At 41.4% G+C, this 26,387-nt stretch overlaps 1 protein-coding gene across 1 annotated transcript in view; it reads right to left on the bottom strand.

Moving 5' to 3' along the window:
• The window catches only part of SLC9D1 (solute carrier family 9 member D1), a 96,476-nt gene that overhangs the window by 43,487 nt on the left and 26,602 nt on the right, over nucleotides 1-26,387 (bottom strand). Inside the window, exons 4-5 of the mRNA XM_089693542.1 lie at nucleotides 17,308-17,493; nucleotides 15,249-15,377 (exon numbers count right to left, since the gene is read on the bottom strand). Of these exons, the coding sequence (XP_089549668.1) occupies nucleotides 15,249-15,377; nucleotides 17,308-17,493 (315 nt within the window). The remainder of the gene's footprint in view (nucleotides 1-15,248; nucleotides 15,378-17,307; nucleotides 17,494-26,387) is intronic.

Genomic DNA, 26,387 nt, shown 5'->3' on the forward strand with positions numbered 1-26,387 from the left:
CTACTCCACTCATTAATCTAACTTAGTAGCACCTGTCTGAACTCTTTAAAGACACCTGTCCACCCCACAGTCAGTCAGACGCCAACTACTACCATGGGCAAGACCAAACAGCTGTCAAAAGACACCAGAGACAAAATTGTGGACCTCCACAAGGCTAGAAAGGGATATGGGGCAATTGCCAAGCAGCTTGGTGAAAATAGATCAACTGTTGGAGCAATTGTTAGAAAATGGAAGAGGCTAAAGACGACTGTCAGTCTCCCTCGGACTGGGGCTCCATGCAAGATCTCACCTTGTGGGGTATCACTGATAAGAAAGGTGAGGAATCAGCCCAGAACTATAAGGGAGGAGCTGGTCAATGACATGAAGAGAGCTGGGACCACAGTTTCAAAGGTCACTGTCGGTAGAACACTACTCCGTCATGGTTTCAAATCATGCATTGCACGGAAGGTTCCCCTGCTCAAGTCATCACATGTCCAGGCCCGTCTGAAGTTTGTCAATAACCATCTGGATGATCCAGAGGAGGCATGGGAGAAAGTCACGTGGTCAGATGAAACCAAAGTAGAACTTTTTAGTCTAAACTTCACTCGTCGTGTTTGGAGGAAAAAGAAGGATGAGTTGCATCCCAAGAACACCATCCCTACTGTGAAGCATGGGGGTGGTAACATCATGCTTTGGGGGTGCTTTTCTGCGAAGGGGACAGGACGACTGCATTGTATTAAGGAGAGGATGAATGGGGCCATTTATTGTGACATTTTGAGCAACAACCTCCTTCCCTCAGTCAGAGCATTGAAGATGGGTCGTAGCTGGGTCTTCCAACATGACAACGACCCAAAGCACACGGCCAGGATAACCAAGGAGTGGCTCCATAAGAAGCATATCAAGGTTCTGGAGTGGCCTAGCCAGTCTCCAGACCTAAATCCAATAGAACATCTTTGGAGGGAGCTGAAACTCCGTGTTGCTCAGCGACAGCCCCAAAACCTGACAGATCTAGAGGAGATCTGTGTGGAGGAGTGGGCCAAAATCCCTGTTGCAGTGTGTGCAAACCTGGTCAAGAACTACAGGAAACGTTTGAACTCTGTAATTGCAAACAAAGGCTTCTGTACCAAATATTAATACGGATTTTCTCAGGTGTTCAAATACTTATGTTCAGCAGTGCAAGATAAATAAATTGTTTCAAAATCATACAATGTGATTTCCTGACTTTTTTTTTTAAATTCTGTCTCTCAGAGTGGGGATGCACCTACAATGTGAATTTCAGACCCCTCCATGATTTCTAAGTGGGAGAACTTGCAAAATCGCAGGGTGTTAAAATACTTATGTTCCTCACCGTATATATGAAGAATTCTTCTTATCAAAATAACGGTTTCCCAGCCATATATTTAATCAACATGATGCAGCTAAGTGTATACGCAGGACTTGTTTTGTTTTTTGTTTTTAATTCACTGCTTTTACTTTTTTGGTTGACTGTGTGTTCACCATGTCATATGCCCACCCTTTCAGAAGATCTTTGTGATCAAAATAAAGAAATTATTTGCATCTATTATTGATGTTTATTGCTTACTCTGCATTGGATTTAAAATACCGTTCTTTTTTTGAAGTTTGCTCTAGTCAGCTGCTAACTTTTTCTAATATACTCTATTCGGTTTATAATCCACACCCCAAGATAGGGGGAGTCAGAGAGATCCCTTTGATGGGTGGTTACACCCCAAAATTATGGCATTTTTTCCTGTTTGTTTATGACAGCAGGCTTCAGCCAGCTGTCTGCTGAAAATGAATCACAGGAGTGCAGAACGAACTGCACTCCTGTGATCCACAGAAGTACAGCCAAAAGAGCTTTGGCTGTACTTCTTTTAAGCTTTGAGGATGAGGTGTGATCTTTTTTTGGATATAGTCAGAAAAGGTTAGAATCGTTATCAGGATTTCATTGCTGTATCCACAGCGGGCAGATCTAACCTCATTATGTAACCTGGCAAAAACTGTCAATACAAAAGAAAATGAGAAGGAATTAAAAGAGGAACTTTACGCATACCAATTGAAAAAAATTCATGTTCTTTAGCAAGGAGCATACAGCGCCTTGAAAAAAGTATTCATACCCCTTGAAATGTTCCACATTTTGTCATGTTACAACCAAAAACGTAAGTGTATTTTATGTGATAGACCAACACAAAGTGGCGCATAATTGTGAAGTGGAAGGAAAATTATTAATGTTTTTCAAAATCTAACACATAAATATCAGAAAAGTGTGGCATGCATTTGTATTCAGCCCCTTTATTCTGATACCCCAAACTAAAATCTAGTGGAACCAATTGCCTTCAGAAGTCACCTAATTAGTAAATAGAGTATGCCTGTGTGTAATTTAATCTCAGTATAAATACAGCTGTTCTGTGAAGCCCTCAGAGGTTTGTTAGAGAACATAAGGGAACAAACAGCATCATGAAGGCCAAGGAACACACCAGACAGGTCAGGGATAAAGTTGTTGAAAAGTTTACCGCAGGGTTAGGTTATAAAAAATATCCCAAGCTTTGAACATCTCATGGAGCACTGTTCAATGCATCATCCGAAAATGGAAAGAGTATGGCACAACTGCAAACCTACCAAGACATGGCCATTGACCTAAACTGACAGGCCAAGCAAAGAAAGCATTAATCAGAGAGGCAGCTAAGAGGTCCATGGTAACTCTAGAGGAGCTGCAGAGATCCACAGCTCAGGTGGGAGAATCTGTCCACAGGACATTTATTAATCGTGCACTAAACAAATCTGTCTTTTATGGAAGAGTGGCAAGAAGAAATCCATTGTTGAAAGAAAGCCATAAGAAGTCCCGTTTGCAGTTTGTGAGAAGCCATGTGGGGGACACAGCAAACATGCGGAGGAAAGTGCTCTGGTCAGATGAGACCAAAATGGAACTTTTTCACCTAAAAGCAAATCGCTATATGTGATGGAAAACAAACACTGCACATCACCCTGAACATACCATCCCCACCGTGAAACATGGTGGTGGCAGCATCATGTTGTGGGGATGCTTTTCTTCAGCAGGGTCAGGGAAGCTGGTCAGAGTTGATGGGAAGATGGATGGAGCCAAATACAGACTGGAGCCAGTTACACACAGGTAGAATCTATTTACTAATTAGATGACTTCTGAAGGCAATTGGTTCTACTAGATTTTAGTTAGGAGTATCAGAGTAAAGGGGGCTGAATACAAATGCACACCACACTTTTCATATATTTATTTGTACAAAAATTTGAAAACCATTTATCATTTTGCTTCCACTTCACAATTACTCTGTGTTGGTCTAACACATAAAATCCCAATAAAATACATTTACGGTACGTTTTTGGTTGTAACATGACAATATGTGGAAAATTTCAAGGGGTATGAATACTTTTTCAAGGCACTGTACATTCCACATTAATGCTACCAAAATTAGTGTGTGCTGTAAATTGCCTCCAGCATTGTTTATGTTTCTTCTTGCTGAAGGCTGCCATTTTGTTTAAGCCCAGAGACCCTGAGCAGCAGTTAAAGTAGAACTAAACTCTCATAACCTTTCAGCCAAGGAAGCTGCCATTTGTTTGATCTGCAACTGCCATGGTGCTAAACATGTGATCAGTTATACCAACCAGTCATTTGATGGTTTGACAGTCTGGTTTAGAGCACAAGCATTGCTGGCATGCCGGGAATGTAACATTTTTAAACTTATAAAAGAAAAGTTGTCCGTATGACTGAGTCAGTGCCTGGTTATATCGATGCGATTTAGGAATTGAAATCACATCTAATGAATGTGAATGTCAGTGTCTTAACATGTGCGATTTGCTGCAGCATGATTTCGAAAGTAGTTCTTGCATTGCTTTTTTGTGATTTCAAATACACAGAATATAATGGAAATCATACTGCAAAATGGCAAGAAAGCATTGAAAATCTTCACAAGTAGCAATAAAGTCTTCAGAAATCGCACCTGCAATCGTGCTGAAATTGCACATAAAATCGTGCGATTTTAAATCGCAGAGGTGTGACCGGTGACTTAAGGACACCACATCCCTTCAAAATAGAAATCATGAAGAATTATGTGTTAATAGGACTTTAAACTTTAAAAGGTGCCAAAATACAAAACAAAACCAACTGCATAAAATTTCATATTTATTCGCAACAAAATCAAAGAGTTAAAACGATATACTCGTTAAAACCCATTACAAAGCTTCCATCCACATGATGGTGAGCCAGACTAGTGAATCCATTTTTAATATAGAAGAAATGTAGGCACTTGATCTCTACATGTTTTGCCATGGTCTTGGCTTCCTCAGGAGATAAATTAAGCACTACACAATATTAGAACACTATAAGACAGAAAAAAACAGCAATAAACTCTAAGAAAATAAGGTACAGCATTGCATGATACTGAATAACAGTTATTCGCCAATTACAAAGCATACTACTGTACATAACTCTCAAACTACAACTATAATCCATGGGACGTAGTGGAGGGCTAAAGGACAAAACCACAGAGCAAACCTCAGAGTTAAAAGTATATGAATAATTACCTATGAAAGGATTCACAATGTATTCCATAAGTTCCAATAACCCCAGAAAAGGTGGTTTTAGTAAGCCATAGGAGAGGCATATGGGTCCTGAGCGATTTCAAAACAGATATTCTTACTGGGTATAAATATAAGAATGGTGTCTTTTATAGGCAAGACTAAAAGAGCATTTTTCCCAACATATTCGAGATCATATGAGGGATATTTCTAAGAAAAAGTGGATAACGCCCATCAGTCGCCATGTCAGTTTATATCATGCCTTTGGTCTTTCTAAAATACATTTTTTTTTGTCTTGGGACATGGTATAGCGGGAGACATTGATAAAATTATGTTACAAAAAGAAACAAGGTGGATTTTTGGCCAAGCTGCCACTAAACATTCTGGCTTGAATGAAGCGATTAACTTCAAACCTTTTTTGTAAAAAATGTACCCTTTTTCAAATCTGAGGGGTCAGCCATCATAATTGTACTATATTTAATTAATGTTTTCCTTTTTTTCAACAATTTATTCATGTAAGGACCTATTGGATTGGCTCTATAAAGGTTTTGGACATTTCAGTAAGATGAACTATAGCTTTTGGTTTTTTTTTTTTACTTAACCACTTGCCCTCCGGAGGATTTACCCCCCTTCCTGACCAGGCCATTTTTTGTGATACAGTGCTGTGTTACTTTAACTGGCAACTGCACGGTCATGCAATGCTGCACCCACATTAAAATTTTCCATCTTTTTTTTCCCAGAAAAAAAAAAAAAAAAAAGCTATCTTTCGGTGGTATTTGATCACCTCTGCGATTTTTATTTTTTGAGCTATAAACAAAAAAAAAGACTGACTATTTTGAGGAAAAAACAATATTTTTGACTTTTTGCTATTAAACATGTCCAGTAAAAAAATGTTAAAAATCAAATTTCGGCATAAATGTATTCTGCTACATGTCTTTGCTAAAAAATGGCGGCAATCAGCGAATTATAGCGGGACTGCGGTGGGCATTCTGAAACTGGGGGGAACTAACTTGGTGTCACTGACATCCCCAATGACACCAATACAATGATCAGTGCTAATAAAAAGCACTGACACTGTACTAATGGCACTGGGCAGGAAGGGGTTAACATGCAGGGCACAGTTAAATGCATGCTGCTTTACAGTGTGCGCTTTCCACTGTAAGCACACTGCTTTGTATGGCTCTGCTCTGTGTTGTTTATACACAGGTGTCTCCCTTGTCGGTAATACTTGGCAATCGCCGGGTGCCAGCGGGGAATCACCAGCCGGGACCCGATGAACGACAGCCGAGGCCGCGAAGGGCCGCAGGGCACATGCGAACCCTACCTGGAACTGTAAAATCACATATACACGATTTTGCGCACCTGTGCTGCCCTGTAGCAGTATTTCTGCTATAGGGCGGCACGGAAGCAGTTAAAAACACTTTTTTGCAACACTGTCTAGTGTTAGGTCTCCTATTCCCTTCTGGCAGGTAGGCAGCCATACAGATGCCCAGGGCATCATGTTGGTGGTCGGCAGATTAATTTGTCTGGTCCACTGAATGGCGCCTTCACTGCATTGTCCGCATTTACTTTGGTAGCCTAATGCGTTCTATTCATTCCCCATTGGATGTACCTCTGGTACATATCCCCTTTGGGTGATTTACACGGTATTATGTGGTTTGGCGTCATTCCATTCTTGCCCACCAGAGGTCTTCCTGCTAGTCCTCGGCAGCTTGCCTTGCCTTGAGGTTGTTTACCACCACGAGGGTTTGCTGTGCATGCGAGTGACTTCATCCTGCAATGGCAACGTTGTTCATTCGTGATGACATCATTAGGCGTCTGTGTCCCGCCGGTGACGTCAGACGCTGGAGGGGTCGGAGAGACATATAAAAGGGTCACTGATGGAAGCCATTGTGTATTCACACATGGCCTGCTGGTGGACATCTTGTACTCCAAGAAGTTTGGTATGTAAAGGCCAGCTCTAACGACCCATGGAATATCCTCTTAAATACTGTATTGCTAGCCTTGGTACTATTCTCTTTTATATGTTCATTTGTATATGTTGGTAGGATACCCATTAAGGCACTATTGAGTGACCAATTTTGAATCCTTGATCCTGGGCAGAATCTACTTACACATTGGGTAGGTGTTTAGAATTCCTTCAAGTATGCCATATAATTATTCCATAATGTGTTCAATCCATTATACCCAGTAAGAATATTAGTTTTGAAGTCGCCCAGGACCCACATCTCCTATGGCTTACTAAAACTGCCTTTTCTGGGGTTACTACTAAGCTGTTTTGTACAGTAGTATGCTTTGTAATTGGCGAATAACAGTTTGTTATATCATGCAATACTGTACCTTATGTTCTTAGAATTCATTTTTTTTTCGATCTTTATAGTGATCTAATATTGTGTAGCACTTAAATTTATATCCCGAGGAAGCCAAGACAATGGTGAAACATATAGAGATCAAGTGACTACCTTTCTTCTATATGTTTTTTGAAACGGTTAAATCAAAAAGTTTAGTTCCACTTTAAGCTTCAGACAAGTGTTTCTAAACATGGGTTCCATGGCGATCTACCTGTCAGTCGCAAGCAGCTGACAGCAAGATCGCATGGACAGACATACATTATATTATATACACACACACACACACACACACACACACACACACACACACACACACATATATATATTATATACACACATACACATTTCAGGTCCTTATATAGCGCCGTCAATTTACGCAGCAATTTACATATATATTGTACATTCACATCAGTCCCTAACCCTCAAGGGGTGTACCATCTAAGGTTCCTAATTCACATTCATACATACACATACTAGAGACAATTTAGACAAGAGCCAGTTTTACCTGGTGCATGTCTTTGGAGTGTAGGAGGAAACCGGAGTACCCAGAGGAAACCCATACAGGCACAGGGAGAACATGCAAACTCCAGGCAGGAGGTGCCGTGGTTGGGATTCAAACAACCCTAGTACTGTCAGACAGAAGTGCTAACCATTTAGCCACTGTGCTGCGCACATGCAGATAAGCAGGGAAGCAGCTGGCATACTACTGGCTGTAGTGCGCTGTTCCCTGCCAGCCCCTCCACCGCTCCTGTCCATCTTGTATGTGACATCATCTGGGATGGACAAAATAGGAGGAGGGGCCAGTAGGGAACAGCGTGCAACTGAAGGACCAAAAAAAAAACCACCTCTGGAGCTAGTAGAAGAAAGGCAGTACTGTAGTGTGCCTAGCTGTGTACTGCCCACACTCTGCCCAAAAATCTGCTTCCCTCTCATGTAGTGTGCCCTCCTGATCCCCTGTGCCATACCCTGCTGCACGCACACACACTTCACATTACAGGTAAATTTTAAAAAAGTATTCTATTTTATTTCATGCTATTTCTAAACCTAACTGTTGTCATCAACAGCTTGCTGCTCATACCAATGTTCCGTGAGCTGTAGATGTGTGGGGTTCCTCGAAAGCAAAAAGGCTGAGAAACACTGCTTTAGATTTGAAACAGTATAGGCACTTATTTTTAATGTCCGACATAGCTATACCTGCAAAAAGGGGCCAGCCTGAAGTGATCTATCAAGACTTCATTTTCTGACTCAAGTTCCACTTTAACAGTTTTCACTTAACTATGAACAAAGCGGAATCTTCAAATAGGGACATTGTTTACAGTGACAACTGTGAGAGGTGTGAAGTCTTCCATCTACTTTCCCCTACTTACTGTTATGTCCCTGGGGAAAGGTAGTGCCAACAAAACTCACCAAAGGAGAAAATAAAGACACAAAAACTTTAACCAATTCCAGACCGGACACTTTCACCCCCTTCCTGACCAGGGCAATTTTCAGCTTTTAGCGTTATCACACTTTGAATGACAATTGCGCGGTCATGCAACACTGTACCCAAATGAATCTTTTATTATTTTTTTGAGACAGATAAAGCTTTATTTTGGTGGTATTTATTCACCACTGGGATTTGTATTTTTTTTTGCTATGTAAATGAAATGTCCAAAAATGTTGAAAAAAAGTGGTTTTTTAATAAAATTTTGCAAATAAATAATATTTCATCATAAATCTTAGCTAAAATGTATTCCGTTATCTTTTTAGTAAACAAAAAAAAAATCCAAATTAGTTTATAACCAAAAATTATAATTTTTAAACATTTTTATTTTATTTTTTTATATTATTTTTTTTTTTTTTTTTTACATACTGTCACCCTAGCAGTACAGTGTCACCATGGTGACACTGTACTACTTGTGGGGGGTGATGAAGATTTTTTTTTTTTTGTTTTACACCCATATAGGATGTAAAAGAAATCATTTCTCTTTCTCTCTGTGTGCATTCTTGCACTCATTGAGAAGTACTGAGTGAGCTGTGATTGGTCACAGCTTGTCACATGGTACAAGGCTGTTGTGAATAGCCTTGTACCATGTGACCTCTGATCATTCACAGATTTCACAGGTAGTAAGCAATGATGTCAGAAGTGACATCTTGCTTACTACTTTGCATGTGATCACTGATTGGCCAATCAGTGATCACATGATCGGGACCTCGTACAGAGGTCCCGTCCGACGATCGGTGTTTCACTGTGTCCGGAGGACACAGCGGGCACCAGGTCGCGGTGCTGCGCACTCCCAGGGAGCGCGCACAAGCAGGGTGCGGGGAGGCCGTTTATAAACGGCCACCCAACCCTGCACTGCCACCGTCCGGCCATTTATATGCAACGGCCGGTCGAGAAGTGGTTAAACACATTTTGGCTGGAGTTACACTAAAGTTCTACTACTGTAACAGTTTGACAATATGGGGGAGACTTACTAAAGTTGGAGCACTGCATCTGGTACAGCTGTGCATGGTAGCAAATCAACTTCTAACTTTAGCTTGTTCAATTCATCTTTGACAATAAAACTTTGAAGTTGATTGGATTCTATGTAGAGCTGCACCAAATGTTGTACTCTCCAGTTTCAGTAAATACCCCTTTTGTGTTTTTCACATTGTTTTAAAATATAAATAGAAAAAGGTTGCACCACAAAGTTCAAAATTGAGACCACATTTCGAGTTAATGTTTTACATTATTTAACCTCAGCACAATGCACCCCTTTAATAATTCTTCAAACAGTAAACAAAAAGAGAAGAAAACCTGTGACAGAGACAATATAGTAGCATAGGAATTCCTTGGCTAATCATGCTGATGCATATGTCGAATAAATAGGATTAGCAATTTAATTCTCCTATGACACACAGAAAGAAGAGCTGTGATACAGTGCGATGCAGGGGTAGGGAATGGTTTTATACCAAGGCTGCCCTCTAGCAGCTAAACACTGAAACTATATAAATAAGGTAAGGTCTTTTTAAGTTCCATTAGATAAAAGGGTTAAGAAAAAAAAAAAAAAGATACAATGAAAATTATAAGTCTCTGGAACAATGGATCTACTTTGAAAATCAAGATCTTGCCATATACTGTAAATGTTAAAATAAAAGCAGAAAAACTTTTATAAAGAAATTGAACAAATGAAAATCAGCTTATGTGGATTAAATAGTCATTGCATACTTATTTTTGTGGAAAATAAAATGAAGCAATACTACCAAATGTGTATTCATGAATGAAGTCATTTGGGAGTACCTGCATTTTCTGTTCTGTAGTCTCATTGTGGGGTGTTTCATGTAAGAAAATAGGATTTTTGTGCTTAACGTGAAATCAATTTTATGCAGTTGTGGGGGACATTGGAATGCAGAGACTGATGGAGTATACAGCTGCCTATAGGAGGATTTAAACACGGACCCACCAGAAAACAGTGACCAAACGCCTCAAACTCCCAGCATGCCTTAGTTTAATGGAAACAGATGGGTGGGACCTGCATCCCTTAATAAAATCCAACTAACTGATTTTACAGTAGGGGGGAAAAAAATGCAAATTTCTTTGTTTTTCGTTGAATGACGAAGTTATTCAGAGACTGCTGGTACATCCAAAAGCAATCATACTGGGGGGTGGGCAACAGATACAAAACATTAATAGGCCCACAAAAAGTCATCAGAATGGGGGATGGCTTGCAGCTCAATAAACTACCTAAGGAGAGCACAAGGGGCAGTATGCTGATGACTCAAGAAGTGGAAGATAGTTCAAATGGCATAGCCACTAACGAAGTGCTAGGGATCCACAGGAAATGGAAGGAACCACTGAAGCATTGGAAAAAATTGGGATGCGCAAGTGTACTGTCACGGTCAGGGGTCAGGCTCGGAGACAGTAGCTATAGCAGTGGAAAGTTTCACACAAAAACCAACAGAAGAAAGAATAGTTGGTGAACCCGCTAAAGACTGGTAACAAGTGGTTGCAAGTTAAGATCAAATGGAAAAGCAGTCGAGGAACAAGCAAAAGGCCAGTAACGAGTGGTAGTGAAGATACAGACGGCAGCAGGAGTGCCAAGAGCAAGATAATGGCTAGAGAAAAGCAAAATAATCTAACAAACAGGAACTGCAAAGACATGGTTTAAAGTGTTACTAAACCCACAACAGTCAAATCAATCTGTATATACAGTAAAACATTCTTGTTATACTCACTGTGGAACCTAAAGAGTTAATCCGCTGCATTGTTTAAAAAGGCTGCTTAATCCTGTCCTCTCTGGTCCCCCCCTTCTACTTTCCCCAACCCATCTGCTGGGAGAACAGAGCCTTGGGAGAAAGCTGCACATGCTCAGTTTGGTGTGTATTGCTAGAGTGTTTTTTTTCTTGGAAGAGTGCATGTGATCATCACAGTGCAAATCAGCACTGTCCAGATGGGTTATGCAGCCTCATAGGACAGTCAAAGGAGATTAAAAACTCCTCTTACAAGCTTTAACCAGTGCTCAGCTGGACACTAAGAGAAGTCACAAGCATTCTCTAACTGCGGATGAGAAAAGCTATTTAGCAGTTTATAATTTACTATAATAATTGTGGGAGACCAGATATATTTAATGCACGGTCCTGGACTTAGTAACACTTTAAAAAGGAAGTTCAAGGGACAAGAAAGAAGTTCTAGGTTCACCAGAAACATGATAAAAAGTAAGATTGCTTAAGGCATCAGGCAGGGAGCTGTCCAGCGTCCACATTCTGATATTAACATTCCTTGATGTCCACAGAAGCCAGAAAGTCTCCATGAAGAAAAAGAAAGGCTATGACAGACTTGTTGGATTCTATGCAGAATTTCTGGGCCCAAATTAAAACCTTGGGCCTTAAGATCCAAAAAAGGGGCAGGATGGCCTATTTTAGTTTTGGAACGAAATCCCTGGAACTGTTCTGCCACAGTTACTGTGGTAATAACTTTTTGTTTCAAAAGACCCACATAGGCTGAATGGAGATCTTATAATTTTTATGGGCGACAAGCAGGTTTGAAAACCTGAACAGAGGAAAGGGCTAAGAAAGCCATTCCATCTTGTAGCCCCTGAAAACCACTTCTCTCCCCCAAGCATCCAATACACTGGTTTATCAAATATCTGCATAGGCTAACAGATGTCCCCCCACTTTGGAATGTGGGGCACACCCCTTCATGTTGGGGTAGAATTAGCCAAGGGCTGAGGCGCCTTAGAAGTCAAGGGTTTGCTGGCAAACTGATTGCCAGGCATGGCTTCGGATATTGAAGCTTGGAAGAAAGAAAAAAAAAAAAAAAAAAAAAAAACACAGGGCCTGCCTCGGCCCCTGAAGAGGTGATAAGCCTTCCTGAGCTGAGCCCTAAGCTTTTTTTCAGGGCAGTTCGGTATTCTTGCCCTTGGTGACATCTTTGATTAGGGTGTCCACGGCAGTTCTGAGGAGGCACCATCCCTCCTAAGGCATGCAAAGCAAACACTTTTTACTTCTTCTGCAGTCCAGCATTTGAGCCAAAAAGTTCTCCATATGTTCAGTGACAGGAGGTTATTTCTAGTAACAAAAAAAAAAAAAAAGTGAAAGCAGGCTTATAGTCTTATTATAGTTAGAATCTATAATTAAAAGTTCCAATTCGGCCCATAAAATCCTGCATGACAGTGATATTCTCACAGAATAAAGCAGTGGAGGTGCAAAGTCCAAGAGAGCTGAGGAAAACTACAATCATGGCATAGATGCAAGCAGAGTGCAAAATTCTAGGTTGCCAGTGTCAGGTATTTCAGGAAGTACACTGCGACAGCACCGGAACTGTTAGTGGATCATGAGCTGGAGATACCTGGGGCAGTGGGACTGCTTCCCATGTATCTGGGATCTAACAAGTTTAACTGTAAGGCGGGGGGTAACAGCGCAGGGTAAAAAGCCAGGTCTTTTATACTCACAAACTAGTTGCTGATAGAAGGAAGGGTTTAGGTTGTCAGATGTGATGAAGTCTGCAAGTAGCAGAGACAAACTAAGGACAAATCCACATGTCACTCACAGTCAGGAGCAGCAGCTGAATGACAGGAAAGAAATCAGAGCATACGCAACACTCCACTGAGCAGATGACCAGCAGCACTTCGTTCCTCAGCATTGACCCTTTCCAGGGTTAACTGGTGAAAAGCAGAGATCTGTAAATGCCACACCAACAGGTGCTGGACCAATCAATACAGCTTCCTCACAAAGCAAAAGTCTTCAAAGACAAAAAGTCACATGTAGGGCTGAGCCATGGCTCTGGACATGGAAAGTGCTCTGAAGCATAGGACCTCAGTTCAGTAAGGTCTGAAAAGCACAATGTCCAATTGCCCAGTGCCCAAAAGTCACATTCCAGGCTAGCCCCATAACACAGCACAGTCTGGATACTGTCTCCAAAACTAGTGCAGAGGGCTGCAAATTCCAATAGCTACATACAGTGCCTTGAAAAACTATTCATACCCCTTGAAATTTTCCACATTTTGTCATGTTACAACCAAAAACATAAATGTATTATATTGGGATTTTATGTGATAGACAAACACAAAGTGGCACATAATTGTGAAGCGGAAGCAAAATGATAAATGGTTTTCAAAGTTTTGTACAAATAAAAATCTGAAAAAAGTGTGGCGTGCATTTGTATTCAGCCCCCTTTACTCTGATACCCCTAACTAAAATCTAGTGGAACCAATTGCCTTCAGAAGTCACCTAATTAGTAAATAGATTCTACCTGTGTGTAATTTAATCTCAGTATAAAATACAGCTGTTCTGTGAAGCCCTCAGAGGTTTGCTAGAGAACATTAGTAAACAAACAGCATCATGAAGGCCAAGGAATCTCATGGAGCAATGTTTAATCCATCATCTGAAAATGGAAAGAGTATGGCACAACTGCATACATACCAAGTCATGGCCGTCCACCTAAATTGACAGGCTGGGCAAAGAAAGCATTAAATCAGAAAAGCAGGCAAGAGGTCCACGTTAACGCTGGTGGAGCTTCAGAGATTCACAGCTCAAGTGGGAGAATCTGTCTACGGGACAACTATTAGTCTTGCTATCCACAAATCTGGCCTTTATGGAAGAGTGGCAAGAAAAAAAAAAAGCCATTGTTGAAAGAAAGCCATAAGAAGTCCCGTTTGCGAGAAGCCATGCGGAGGACACAGCAAACATATGGATGAAGGTGCTCTGGATACACCAAAATTGCATTTTTTGGCCTAAAAGCAAAACGCTATTTGTGGCAGAAAACTAACACTGCAGATCACCCTGAACACTACATCCCCACCGTGAAACATGGTGGTGGTATCATCATGCTGTAGGGATGCTTTTCTTCAGCAGGGACAAAAAAAGCTGGTCAGAGTTGATGGGAAGAAGGATGAAGCCAAATACAGAGCAATCTTAGAAGAAAACCTGTTCGAGTCTACAAAAGATTTGAGACTGTGGCAGACGTTTACCTTCCAGCAGGATAATGACCCTAAACATACAGCCAGAGCTACAATGGAATGGTTTAGATCAAAGCATATTCATGTGTTAGAATGGTCCAGTCCAGACCTAAATCCAAATAAGAATCTGTGACAAGACTTGAAAATTGCTGTTCACAGATGCTCCAACCAATCTGACAGAGCTTGAGCTATTTTGCAAAGAAGAATGGGCAAAAATGTCACTCTCTAGATGTGCAAAGCTGGTGGAGACATCCCCAAAAAGACTTGCAGCTGTAATAGCAGTGAAAGGTGGTTCTACAAAGTATTGACTCAGAGAAGCTGAATGTAAATGCACGTTACACTTTTCACAGATTTATTTTTAAAACATTTTGAAACATGCTCTGCTCTGTGTCCCCTACACAGCACACTCTGTGCCCACCAAACCCTGTTAGTGTAGGCAGCGCCTGCAGGCTGTGGAGGGGACATGGAGTGGAGGACATTGCAGCCACTCACAGCAAGAGGATCCAGTGACAGGCTGGAGAGCAGGGAGTCTGGTAAACATGTCTCTTAGGCTATTTTCACACTGCTCTGTATGAAAAATGCACATGCATTTTTGCCATGGTTTTCCGGTGCTGCATTTTCCCCTCATCACTTCCCACTATTCTAATGCGATTTTCAGTGCAACTATTGATGCAACTTCAATGTGACATCTTGCTGCCTAAAGGTTAGGCTCACACTGAAGTGGTTTTGATCCTTCCTTCAATTGATCAATCCTTCCTTTGATTGAAACAAGGAAGGGTCGATCGATCAAAGGAAGGGCCAAACATAGCCGATCTGGTATTTGTTAGGCTCTGTGACCAGAGGGAGGATCCCGTGAAGGCGTGGAGGGATTTCCCATCCCACTGAGAGACTCAAACGACAAGCTCACAAATAGGAAAGGTAAACATAGTTACACTGAGCAGAAATATATTACCTTTATACTGTTTAATCCAGATGGTCCTAAAAGAACTCCACAAATGATATAACCAAACATAGTTGGAAGCCCTATCATTGTACACAACCATCCACAAGGAAGAGATAGCATCACTATGGTAACAATATCCTACAAAACAATATATGTATGAATTAGAGAAAATTACTGTAATATACAGGTTACACAAATGTTTTAGATACATAAATTACAGAACTAAATAACAGATCATGAATTAGAGAGAATTACTGTAATACACGTTACACAAAAACTTTTTAGATATAATTACAGCACTAATAACAGATCATTTACTTAACGTGTGAATTACAAAGAAAGGATAGTGAATGATTATGCACACAGTATGTACAGAATGATGTTATGTAGAATATGGTCTGTAGGTTTACATGCCTATGAAGCTATATTTATTTACATGCCTATAGAGCTAGCATCCTTTGTGCCTAGGACACAGGCAACTTGTGATGCTCAATGTCCTTGTTTGCCAGGATGCCAGTGGCATATGCTGCCCAGTGTCCTTGATTTCTAGGATGCAGGTGGCATGTGCCACCTAATGCCTTGGTTTCTAGGACAAAGGTGGCTCTTGCCTCCTAATGATCTTGGTTGCTACCACACAGGCAGCCATTCATGGCTGACATGTACACATTAGTGTGTAATCAGTGGCGCAAGTGCTTCAAATTATGCATTCTTCATATTTATGTGGTAGCCCTGAGCAGCAGTGGCCAAAAGAGGACATTTTCTCAGGATGCCTGTAAACATTAGCACAACGTTTACAGGCGTATAGCATAAAATACGGTCCATGCACTACACCATGGATACAGATTTTTCTATTTTTATTTTAGCAGCTGAATGCGGCTCCAGATTACAGTGCTGTGAGCAGTTTTGTGCATGGGCCTATGTTTATATTCGCAACAAAATGCATTATGGATCTGAGCGCAGCATATTTTAAACGTGTGTACAGGAGCCCTAAATGTGTATGTAGCCAAAAGATTTTTAAATCTTAGGTAGAGAAGGGATTCATTAAATACCCCTGTCCAATTTTTTTTGATGTTTGTGTGTTAAAACCTTCTGTGTTTCTTTTATCTCAACACAGTGAGCACAATAAAATAAACAAACATTCACTAGTAAACTATTTGTTAAAAATCTTACTCCAGCAATAGCAGTTTATAATTTTGCTCTCTCATAGCTGTTTCTTTGAGTTAACAGTGGCCAGTGCGGTCTCCAGTCAGTCTGTTAGTTTGTAAAAAGTTGGGGGGGCCAGAGGCACTCTGATGCTCTGGGATGGTGGTTTGGCAACCTGGGATCTGGACTTGCCGACCCACCATCCCAGAGCATGAGGTTGCAGCCACATCAGAGGTCTCCGTGGGCCAAATGTGACCTGCAAGCCATGGGTTGAACACCCCTGTTGCAGTTAGTTCATGCACAGGAAACTGTGAATAAATGATGCAGCCATGCAGGGCTCCTTCGCGGTTTTCAAATTGTGATAGCAGGTGCAGGGAGAAGATCCCTCGCTCGCTGTCACAGAGAGGGGAGTGCTGGCGGTGGGAGGTGGGTGCATAGGAACATGTTACACCCTAAACATCAGTGTAACATGCTCCTAAAAGTGAACTTATGCTTTAACCCAACACATACTAACACAAGATAATAGAACAGTAAAGGGTCCTAAAGGGATTCTACTAAATTACTTGTCATGTTGACCCTGAAACGTGCTGGTGCATATTCTCAAGGGATTTTTAACACCAAGCATTTCCAAAAGGAAGCAATGCGGTGCACTGACAATGCATTGTACCTTCCGGAGGCATTGGATGCGGAGGCCAAGGTGAAATTTTTTCACGGCTTCATTTTCGATCAGCATCTTACAGCTATTAGTATTTGGGAGTGTAAGTCCATACATAAAATGGATCTTTAATTTTTATTGAAGATTCACTTTAATTCAGGTACATAGCTAAATAAATGTAACTGAGCAATCTGTTTTAAAAAGAACCATGTGAACCGCTTTAGTAAAGTGGATAAGCTTATTCCTAAATAAAAACAGAGAAAGAATTACCTTGATAAAGTGATGGTCAGCGCGGGGTATAGTGGAATCTCTGGGCTTGGTCAATATGTACTGGTTATTTTGAGAGTCAATAAGCATACTAAGTCCCAAATCATCCTCTACTTGGCGTTGAGATGTATTCCTTTTCACTTCATCTTCTTCCACTCGCAAGACTGCTTCCACATTTACACCACGTATCTGTCACAATTCAAAAAGGTAATAATATTCTGTGTTAACATGGAAAAATAGGATTTTTGTACTCAGCATAAAATCATTCTCTTGGAGTTCGTTGACAGACACAGGAAGTCTTAAAGAATTAAGTCACCTTCATAGAAAAAAAAAAAAAAAAAAAAGGGGCAAGGGTGAACACCATACACCCTCGCCACTTCCCCCGGTCCCCACTGTACTTACCTCTGGGGTTGCTGAGCCGTCTGTGATTTGAAATGACAGTTCTTCCCCCTCTTCTCTATGCAGCACTCCTGGGATGGTGCAGATCAATTCGCTGTGAGAGTGCTGACCAAATTTCAAATCTCCAGACCCGTATAGCGGGACTAGGTAGCTGCCAAGGGTGTCCGGTGTTTACATTTCTATTTTTTTCAGTAAAGATGAACACTTTAAACCTTTGGGTTCTAGTGCCACCTGCATTAGGATTAGACATTGGCAAACCAAAAATTGGTAGGCTAGCCAAAGATAACCAACTTACTACAAGCATGCCTCAAGTTTTGTAGAAAATCAGTATTGAGGGAACGAGCATGAAACACAGAGGGGTGTGACCTGTGTTCCTCAAAAGACACCAAGAAAAAGGATTTTATGGGCAGTATGAGAATCCAATTATCTTTCTCATCCATTGAGGAGCACAGGAAGTCCTAAACCTAACATAAAAAAAGAAAACTGGGGACTGCTAGCAGCTCAAAGAGCCATCTGAAGGATCATACACCTGTTGCTGGCCTCAGATGAGGCTGAAACACCTATCTGGTGACTTGAAAAGCGTTTGAACACAAGACCAGACAGCAGCCTTGCAAATCTAGTAAACAGCTGCTTGGTGCCAAAAAGTCCAAGAAGCACTCACATATCTAATGGGAAAGGATAGAACCTGTGCCTTGAGATCATAAGCTTGTATGATAGTCTGCCTGAGCCACATAGAGATGGTAAAACAAAAAGCTGGAGCATCTCTACAGGGCTCCTCAGGAATTAAAAAAAGGGAATCCGTGTTTTTGAAAGAAGCACTGGTTGAGATATAGACCCTCAGCTGGAACCACATACAGACAGACAATGGACAGAAATTTCCTTTTGGTGAATTGGAACCAGAGGGAAAAAAAGAAAACAAATTTCCCGATTGACGTAAAAAAGGCAGAAAAAAAAAAAGTAGAAAACGCCTGGGGTGGAAGTCCCGAGACTTAAAGCACGGGAAATAAGCCCTTCGTGTCTGATGACATATCCAGTAGATTTCCTAGTTTTAACATTGTAGAAATCACAGACTCCGACAAGACGTCTCTCAACACCCGGACCTTCACAGAGGGGGACTGCTGGCCGGGAAGGTCTGCTCGTCAATGTCTACCACTAAAATGTACATGGTTGGCAATGCTGGAACATGAAGTTCTGCCAGGGACATATTAAAATCTACCTCTCATCATGAAGAGACCTCCAATTCCTTGCTGTAGAGACCAGCCTGAAAGACTGGCATCTATTGTGTGATCCTTTAAAAGATGGGAAGAAAGAGCTTAACTGACTCTAGAGCTAAATTCCTCAGCTTTCAGGCCAGGAAAAACCAGGTCCTTAATGATAGATGGATCAGTCCACTTGGACACCAGAGTGACTTGTTCCATAGAATGTAGCATTGTAAAAGTCTGGAGTTAGACTGGCAAGTGGGACAGCCTTGAAAGAGGCTACCATTAGACCTAGGACTCCTCATGCAAAAGGTGGATAGTTGGTGCAAAGGAACACTTTGGCCTGAGATGTGTCCAGGGCTAAACCTAGATGCTTCCTAACCAACATAATGTCTGGATGATCTAAAAGGTAAAAAAAAGTATATCAATGTCTGATCGTACCACCCATCACTTTTTGAGAGACAGTGAGGTAGAAGACTCACAAGAACAAGATTCCACTATTGAAAGAAAAACATGCAAACACCACACTGAAATATGGTAACAGCATATTGCCAAGCCACAATGTGGCTGGGAGAATTTCCATTGGACAGATGAAACAAAAATTGAGTTTTTGGCAAGCCATCTAAGAATCAATTAACAGTGATTGCATTTAAAACTAGTGTCACATGATCTATTTGCAAAATTATCACATGCAAAAAGTGGAGAGTGGACAGGGAGCAAGCTTGAGGGGTCTTGACGTGTAGATTGATGGGAGTGGAGAAACAAAAACTGACATTTCTTAATAAACAGGGAGAAGCCTTAACAGTTTGTTCCTTAGGCTTCTTCTGCTCAGGACAATCTGCACTCATTGCCACTAGAGCTCTGCAGTCCATATTCAAGCAATAGTTATATAATAGATATGGGCTGAAATTGCACACTCTCAGGTTTAATTTGAGGGTTTGTACATACAAATTGGATGAAGGGTTTAGGAATTACAGCTCTTATGAGCAGCCACCCCCCCTTTTTCAAGGGACCAAAGTAATTGGACAGTTGAATATAATCATAAATAAAATGTAAATTGTTTAATATTTTGTTGAGAATCCTTTACTGGCAATGACTGCCTGAAGTCTGGAACACATGGACATTACCAAAAGACTGAGTTTCATCCTTTCTGATGTTTTGCCAGGCTCTAACTGCAGCTGTCTTCAGTTGTTCTTTGTTTGTGGGTCTTTCTGCCTTTGGTTTTGCCTTTAGCAAGTGAAATGCATGCTCAACGGAGTTGTGATCAAGTGATTGACTCGGCTATTGCAGAATATTCAAATTCTTTTCCTTCAAAAGCTCCTGGGTTGCTTTTTCAGTGTGTTTTGGATCATTGTCCATCTGTACTGTGAAGTACTGTCCAATCAACTTTGCGGCATTTAGCTGAATCTGGGCTGACAATATATCTCTAAACACTGCAGAATTCATCTGGCTGCTTCTGTCACATCATCAATAAACACCAATGACCCAGTGCCACTGGAAACCATGCACGCCCATGCCATCATACTGCCTCCACCATGTTTTACAGATGATGTTGTGTGCTTTGGATCATGAGCTGTTCCAAGCCCTCTCCACACTTTTTTCTTCCCGCCATTCTGGTATAGATTAATCTTAGTTTCATCCATCCAAAGAATGCTTTTCCAGAACTGGTCTGGCTTTTTAGATGTTTTTTGGCAAAGTCTAATCTGGCTTTTCTATTCTTCAGGCTTATGTATGGTTTGCACCTTGTGGTGAACCCTCTGTAATTGCTCTCGTGAAGTCTTCTCTTGATTGTAGACTTTGATAATGATACGCCCACGTCCTGGAGAGTGTCCCTTACTTGTCTGGATGTTGTGAATGTTTTTTCTTTACCATAGAGAGAATCCTGCGATCATCCACCACTCTTGTCTTCCGTGGACATCCATAATTTTTAATTTTGCTGAGCTCACCAGTGAGTTTTTTTCCTCAGAATGTACCAAACTGTTGATTTGGCCACTCCTAATGTTGCTGCTATCTCTGATAGATTTGTTTAGTTTTTGAATCCTTACAATGGCTTGTTTCACTTGCATGGACAGTTCCTTTGAACGCATGATGTAGGTTCACAGCAATAGATTCCAAATGCAAATACCACACTTAGAATCAACTCCAGGCCTTTTATCTGCTTAATAGAAGAAATAACGAAGGAGTAGCCCACACCTGGCCATGAAACACCTTTTGAATTCAACTGTCCAATTACTTTTGGTCCCTTGAAAAAGGGGGGATGGCTATTCTTAAGAGCTGTAATTCCTAAACCCTTCCTTCAGTTTGGATTTACATACCCTCCAATTAAACCTTAGAGTGTGCACTTTCAGCCCATATCCATAATATAACTATAGCTTGAATATATTTTGGTAAATACCTGAAAAATCTAAAATTGTGCCTGTGTCCAAATATATATGGACCTAACTAACTAGAGACATGCAGGAAATGAGATGGGAGTCTTCTAGAACATTGCTGCAACAGAAATGTAACACAACCGCCATCTGCTTCATGTGTTCTTCAAGCAAGGGATCAATTTAAGTACCGGTTACATCATTTAAAGAATTTGACCAATCAGACATGGTAAGCTCACAGCAATCAGATGGAGGGTAGGGCCCACCAGCTACAACAGAAGTCCTGAATACTACCCTATTATCAAGTTGGCGCCCTAAGACAGGCACATCCTTTACTGGAATAGTACATGTCCATTAAGACAGGACAATGCTGGATCCACAGTGGAAATTGACCACTTCTGCACAACATCCTCACTAAATGGATACTAATAACGGATTAGTTGGAGAAAGCTAGTCAGAATGTTTCTAATCTCCAGAAAAGCGGTTGAATGGGGAGGTTTTGCGATCTTAGAAATTTTGAAATGACTCAAGGCTGGAAACAACACTGGTAGGCACAACAGGTTGATCCTCTAGTTTCAGAATGGTGCATCTTGCATCAATAAAATGACAGTTCCCTTTCATTTAGGAGTAATAGCAGTACATCAATACTTTTCAGGCTCAAGCTCATCAAACAAAGCCTGGAGTAATTTAGAATTAGTCTAAGAAGCGATGGGTCGGAAGCTGCTAAGGGTGTGGAAAAATCAAATACAGAACCTGCAGTAAAAAGGCGTGGGAGTGTGCTTGTGGTCTCTGCTATCAGAGTCAGCAAATAACTGGATAACTTGGTCAAACTCTTGCATGACAGCGGTAAAAACCTCACCTGAAAGCCTCACCCAACAGAGCCAAAGAGGACTTCATCCAACAGAGGCAAAGACTTTGAGGACTAAGCTCAACATATTTCCAGGCTACAGATGATGGCACCACTGCAAGCAGCCCTAGAATGGTTAGTAGAATGTGAGCTAAAGGCACCTGGTACAGTGGGACTGCCCTTACCGTGTCTAGAATCAGACAAGTTGCAACAACATGACAGTAAGGCAATGTAAAGTCTCAGAGCAAGAGGCAAAAAAAAACGGACAGCTGGTAGCAGGTTAGGGTCAGATGTCAGGAGGTGACCAAAGTCACTGCAGGCAGGCAGTAGGAATGGATCAGCGACATTCCATGTAGTTTTTTTGCTAGCAGGAGCAAGGAGATGATTAATCGATGCTCTATGGCCAGAAGGAGCAGTGCATGCACCTCTCACAGTCCCACAGCGTTCACTGATTCTTCAGCAAAACCAGCTGAAATGGGGAATATAGGCACCCAGCGACTTAAATCATGAGGTAGCTCCTGGTGCTTGGCCCAACTGGTTTACTCAAATGGGGAGTACCAGTTCACATATATACGCGGATTGGATGTGGTTTGAACCGCATTAAATCCACATGACTTGTGAAAAAACATTGGTTCCTATGGTGCCTGTTCACATATAGTGCCTTGAAAAGGTATTCATATGAGAACTGTTTCTAAACCATACATGTGTGAACAGGATAAAAACCCAAGCTAATCCTGTCCTGAACCTGATGTAAACTTGACATGAACCACTGAATAACTACTGTATCAATTAGCTGTGAAACCTGAGCTTCAATCCACACTGCACATGTGCAAATCAGCTCTGAGTCTTCAGAGACAAGGCAAGCATTGATGCAATGCCAATGGCTATGCACCTGGAAAACCATCCACATTTTTTTTGCCACAACAAATTCTGGAAAGTCCCATACGCTGAACCCAGTACCCTCAATTTCGGGCTTTTCCCAGCAGGTCACGTACAGCCTATTCAAGCAAGTCGAGTTTAGTTGGGTACAAAAGCTGTACTGCAAGAGCCCGACAGAGGATGACCGCACCAGAAAGCTACAATAGCAGACATACTGAAGAAATAAAGGCTACCAGAAAACGGAAAATTAGATGCAGAAGAGAAGTCTATGGTCCCAGGGCACTCACAGAAAACTGAGAAATGCTAGTAGAAGATGGTATTATCCGAGGCACAATCGGTCGGTTTTCATATACTGTGTACACAACTTTCGACATCTTATTTAGACTTTCCAAATTACAATTTCCGAAGGGACAAACTCCAAAATTTTTGTGGTACCTGAACAGAACTAACACTTTTCGTATGGTTTCGCACAAGAAAAATAAGATAGGAAAGACTGCACATGATTAGAAACAAACAAAAAATTCAAATTACACTTACTGGTAACTTGTTTTCCAAAAGTCTTTCGGGACAGCACCCAAGATCATAGCTTCTCATACCAGGCAACAGGAAAACAGACCACAATCTTTAAAAGTTACCCAACTAACCGCAAGAGCTCTTTAAGAAAGAGCATGAATACCAACTGGAGCATATACTGCAATCGCCATTCTTAACAATCTAGCAATAGACACTTTGGAAGCTTGCTTTCCCTTCTTACCACCACAGCATGAAGATGACTATAGAAACTAAACGTCTAAAGTCTCTGGTAACTTCCAGGTAATTCAGAACTGCTCTTTTTTACATTCAACATATTAAAACCCTCTTCTTTTGATCCCTTTTGGTTGGAACAAAATGTAGGGAGTACAATATCTTGCGAACGATTCTGGACCAAAGCAGCCTTCTGTAAAAAATTAGGATCTATCTTCTGAACAATCCTATCCGGAAAGGCAGAAAAAAAAATGGTTCTCTGATAGACAAGGCGTGCAGACTGCTAATTCTTTGTGTGCTGACGTTATAGCCACAAAAAAAACAAACAAAACAAACCCAAAAAAAAAACAAAAACACATCCTCAAGATGATCAACCCGAGGGACGCTGAATCCATAGGTTCAACAGGCATCCTGGTTAAAGCCTGCAGGACTGATAAATCCCATTTGGGAAAGAATTTGACTGCCGCTGGTCTGGATCCGGCAAGGGCTCTGAAATATCTAGCAATCAAAAGGTTCCACAGAGATATATTTTTCCAAGAATACTTCCAGGGCAGCAACCTGCACTTTAAGGGTACCAACTGCCTGACTTTTTATCCGCCCCATCCTGCAGAAGTTCCAGCACCAAAGTAATTTCCTGTGAGTTTCAACCGGAGGCACAGTACCAGAAATGATATACCTTCTAAATTTTGGAATAACCTTATTTAGTCACCTTCTTTCTACTTGATAAAAAAGTTGCCACCAGTTGACCTGAAAATCCTTTACTTTTTAAAAGTTGCTCTTCAGAGGCCAAGCAGTGAGATTTAGCTTGACTATCTCTGGGTGGACTTAGGAACCCTGAAATAGCAGATCCTGTCTTAGTGGGAAGTGCCAGTAAGGTTCGACCTGCATCTGAAGAAGGCCCCCTTGGGGCAAAATGGAGTGTTGATTACGGACTTGTCCTCCTTCTGGATTTTCCTTAGCATCTTTGGAATTAACTGTAATGGGGAACCCATGAAAGAGGTGAAATTCTCAACTGTGAACCCAGCGCTTCCAGTCCCAGGGAATGATCACTGCTGTCCAGAGCAAAGAATAGAGGCACTTGTGCATTATTTGGAGTCCCAAAGAGGTCCACCTGCGGCTGTCCCCATTTGTTGGTGATTAATTGGAAGACGTTTGGGTTTAGCGACCACTCTGCCTCATATCTGACTAATGCCTACTGAGATAATCTGCCATTCTGTTTAGGGTCCCCTTCAGATAGACCACAGATAAGAATAGCAAAATGACGCTTTGCCCAAAACAGAATTTCTCCTGCCAGTTCCTGGAGAACTCTTGTTGCCTCCCTGCCAGTTCAGATAGGCCACAGCTGTGGCATTGTCTGAAAAGATTTGAGCATGATGGCCATGAACCTCTTAAGAGAATGTCGATAAAGCCATCCCTACCACCTTCAACTCCCTCCAATTTGAGGATATTGCAGCCCCTCTACTGGACCATGACCCCTGAGTCAATCTGCCTCTCAGGTGACCCCCCCCCCCCAGCCCCAGGAACTGGCATCCTTTGTTATTCTTACTTGAATTGATAAGGACCATAACAGACCTGTTGAAATATTGGCCTGGTTTCTTCACCACCAAAGCCTTCTCTTTATGGTGTCTGGCATTTTCACAAGTGTGTCCAAGGAACTTACATGATGGTCCCAAAGCTTCAGGATGAGGCTCTGTAAAAGGTCTGAAGTGGAGCCTGGGTCACTGAATTGCTGTTATGGAAGAAGTGAAGGTTCCCAAGGCTGACATGACCTTCCTGATGGACAGAGGCTGACTTGACTGTAGCATAGATACCATGTCTAGCAGTTTATTCTTCTCTTCTGGAAGAAATATCCTTTGTTCCACTGAATTAATCACATCCTGCATGGGGACCAGATTTTTTTTTTTTTTTGCAGGTACACAATTCATCCTATACTCTCCAAGTGGCTGCGAGCTCTGTACAAGTTCCACTGTAGCTTATCCTTCGAAGGAGCAAAAAAAGAGAAGAAGATCGTCCAAATAAGATATCATGGAGATCCCCTCTAGACATAGGCTCACTAAGGCTTCTGCCATTACCTTCGTAAACACCCTTGGAGTAGACGACAGGCCAAAGGGGAGAGCTCTGAACTGTAAAATGTAGTGTTTGGATCCCCAAATTCAGAGCCAACCTGAGAAACATCTGGAACCACGGCGCAATGGGTATGTGGAGGTAAGAATTCTGTAAATCTATTGATGTCATGTAAGAATCCTGGCTTAATAGACTTTTGACTGAAGATGGCGTTCATCCAAATTTTCTATACACTACAGACCAGTTTAGAAGCTTGAGAATGAGGACAAAAAAAAAAAAAAAAAAAAACTTTCCTGAGGGATTCCACACTAGGAATACAGGAATAAAATCCCTGGTAGATCTCTTCTGAAGGCACCTGTACCTCTGAGATATCAGTTCCTGAATTAGACACTTCATGGCAAAAGCTTTGATAGGGTCCTTTGGAATATTTGTCACCAAGAATCTCCTGGGAGGCGCTTTCGCAAATTCGAATGTCTAACCTTGGGATATCATGTTCAAAATAGAACAATTAGATGTGATGCTTTCCCACTGCAGAAGAAATTCCTGAAGCCTTCCTCCTACTGGGAGAAAGGAGTAATTGCG

Source organism: Staurois parvus, unplaced genomic scaffold (assembly GCF_062004578.1).
Source record: "Staurois parvus isolate SC_StPar_1 unplaced genomic scaffold, SC_StPar_1.0 ptg000634l, whole genome shotgun sequence".
Taxonomy (NCBI): Eukaryota; Metazoa; Chordata; class Amphibia; order Anura; family Ranidae; genus Staurois; species Staurois parvus.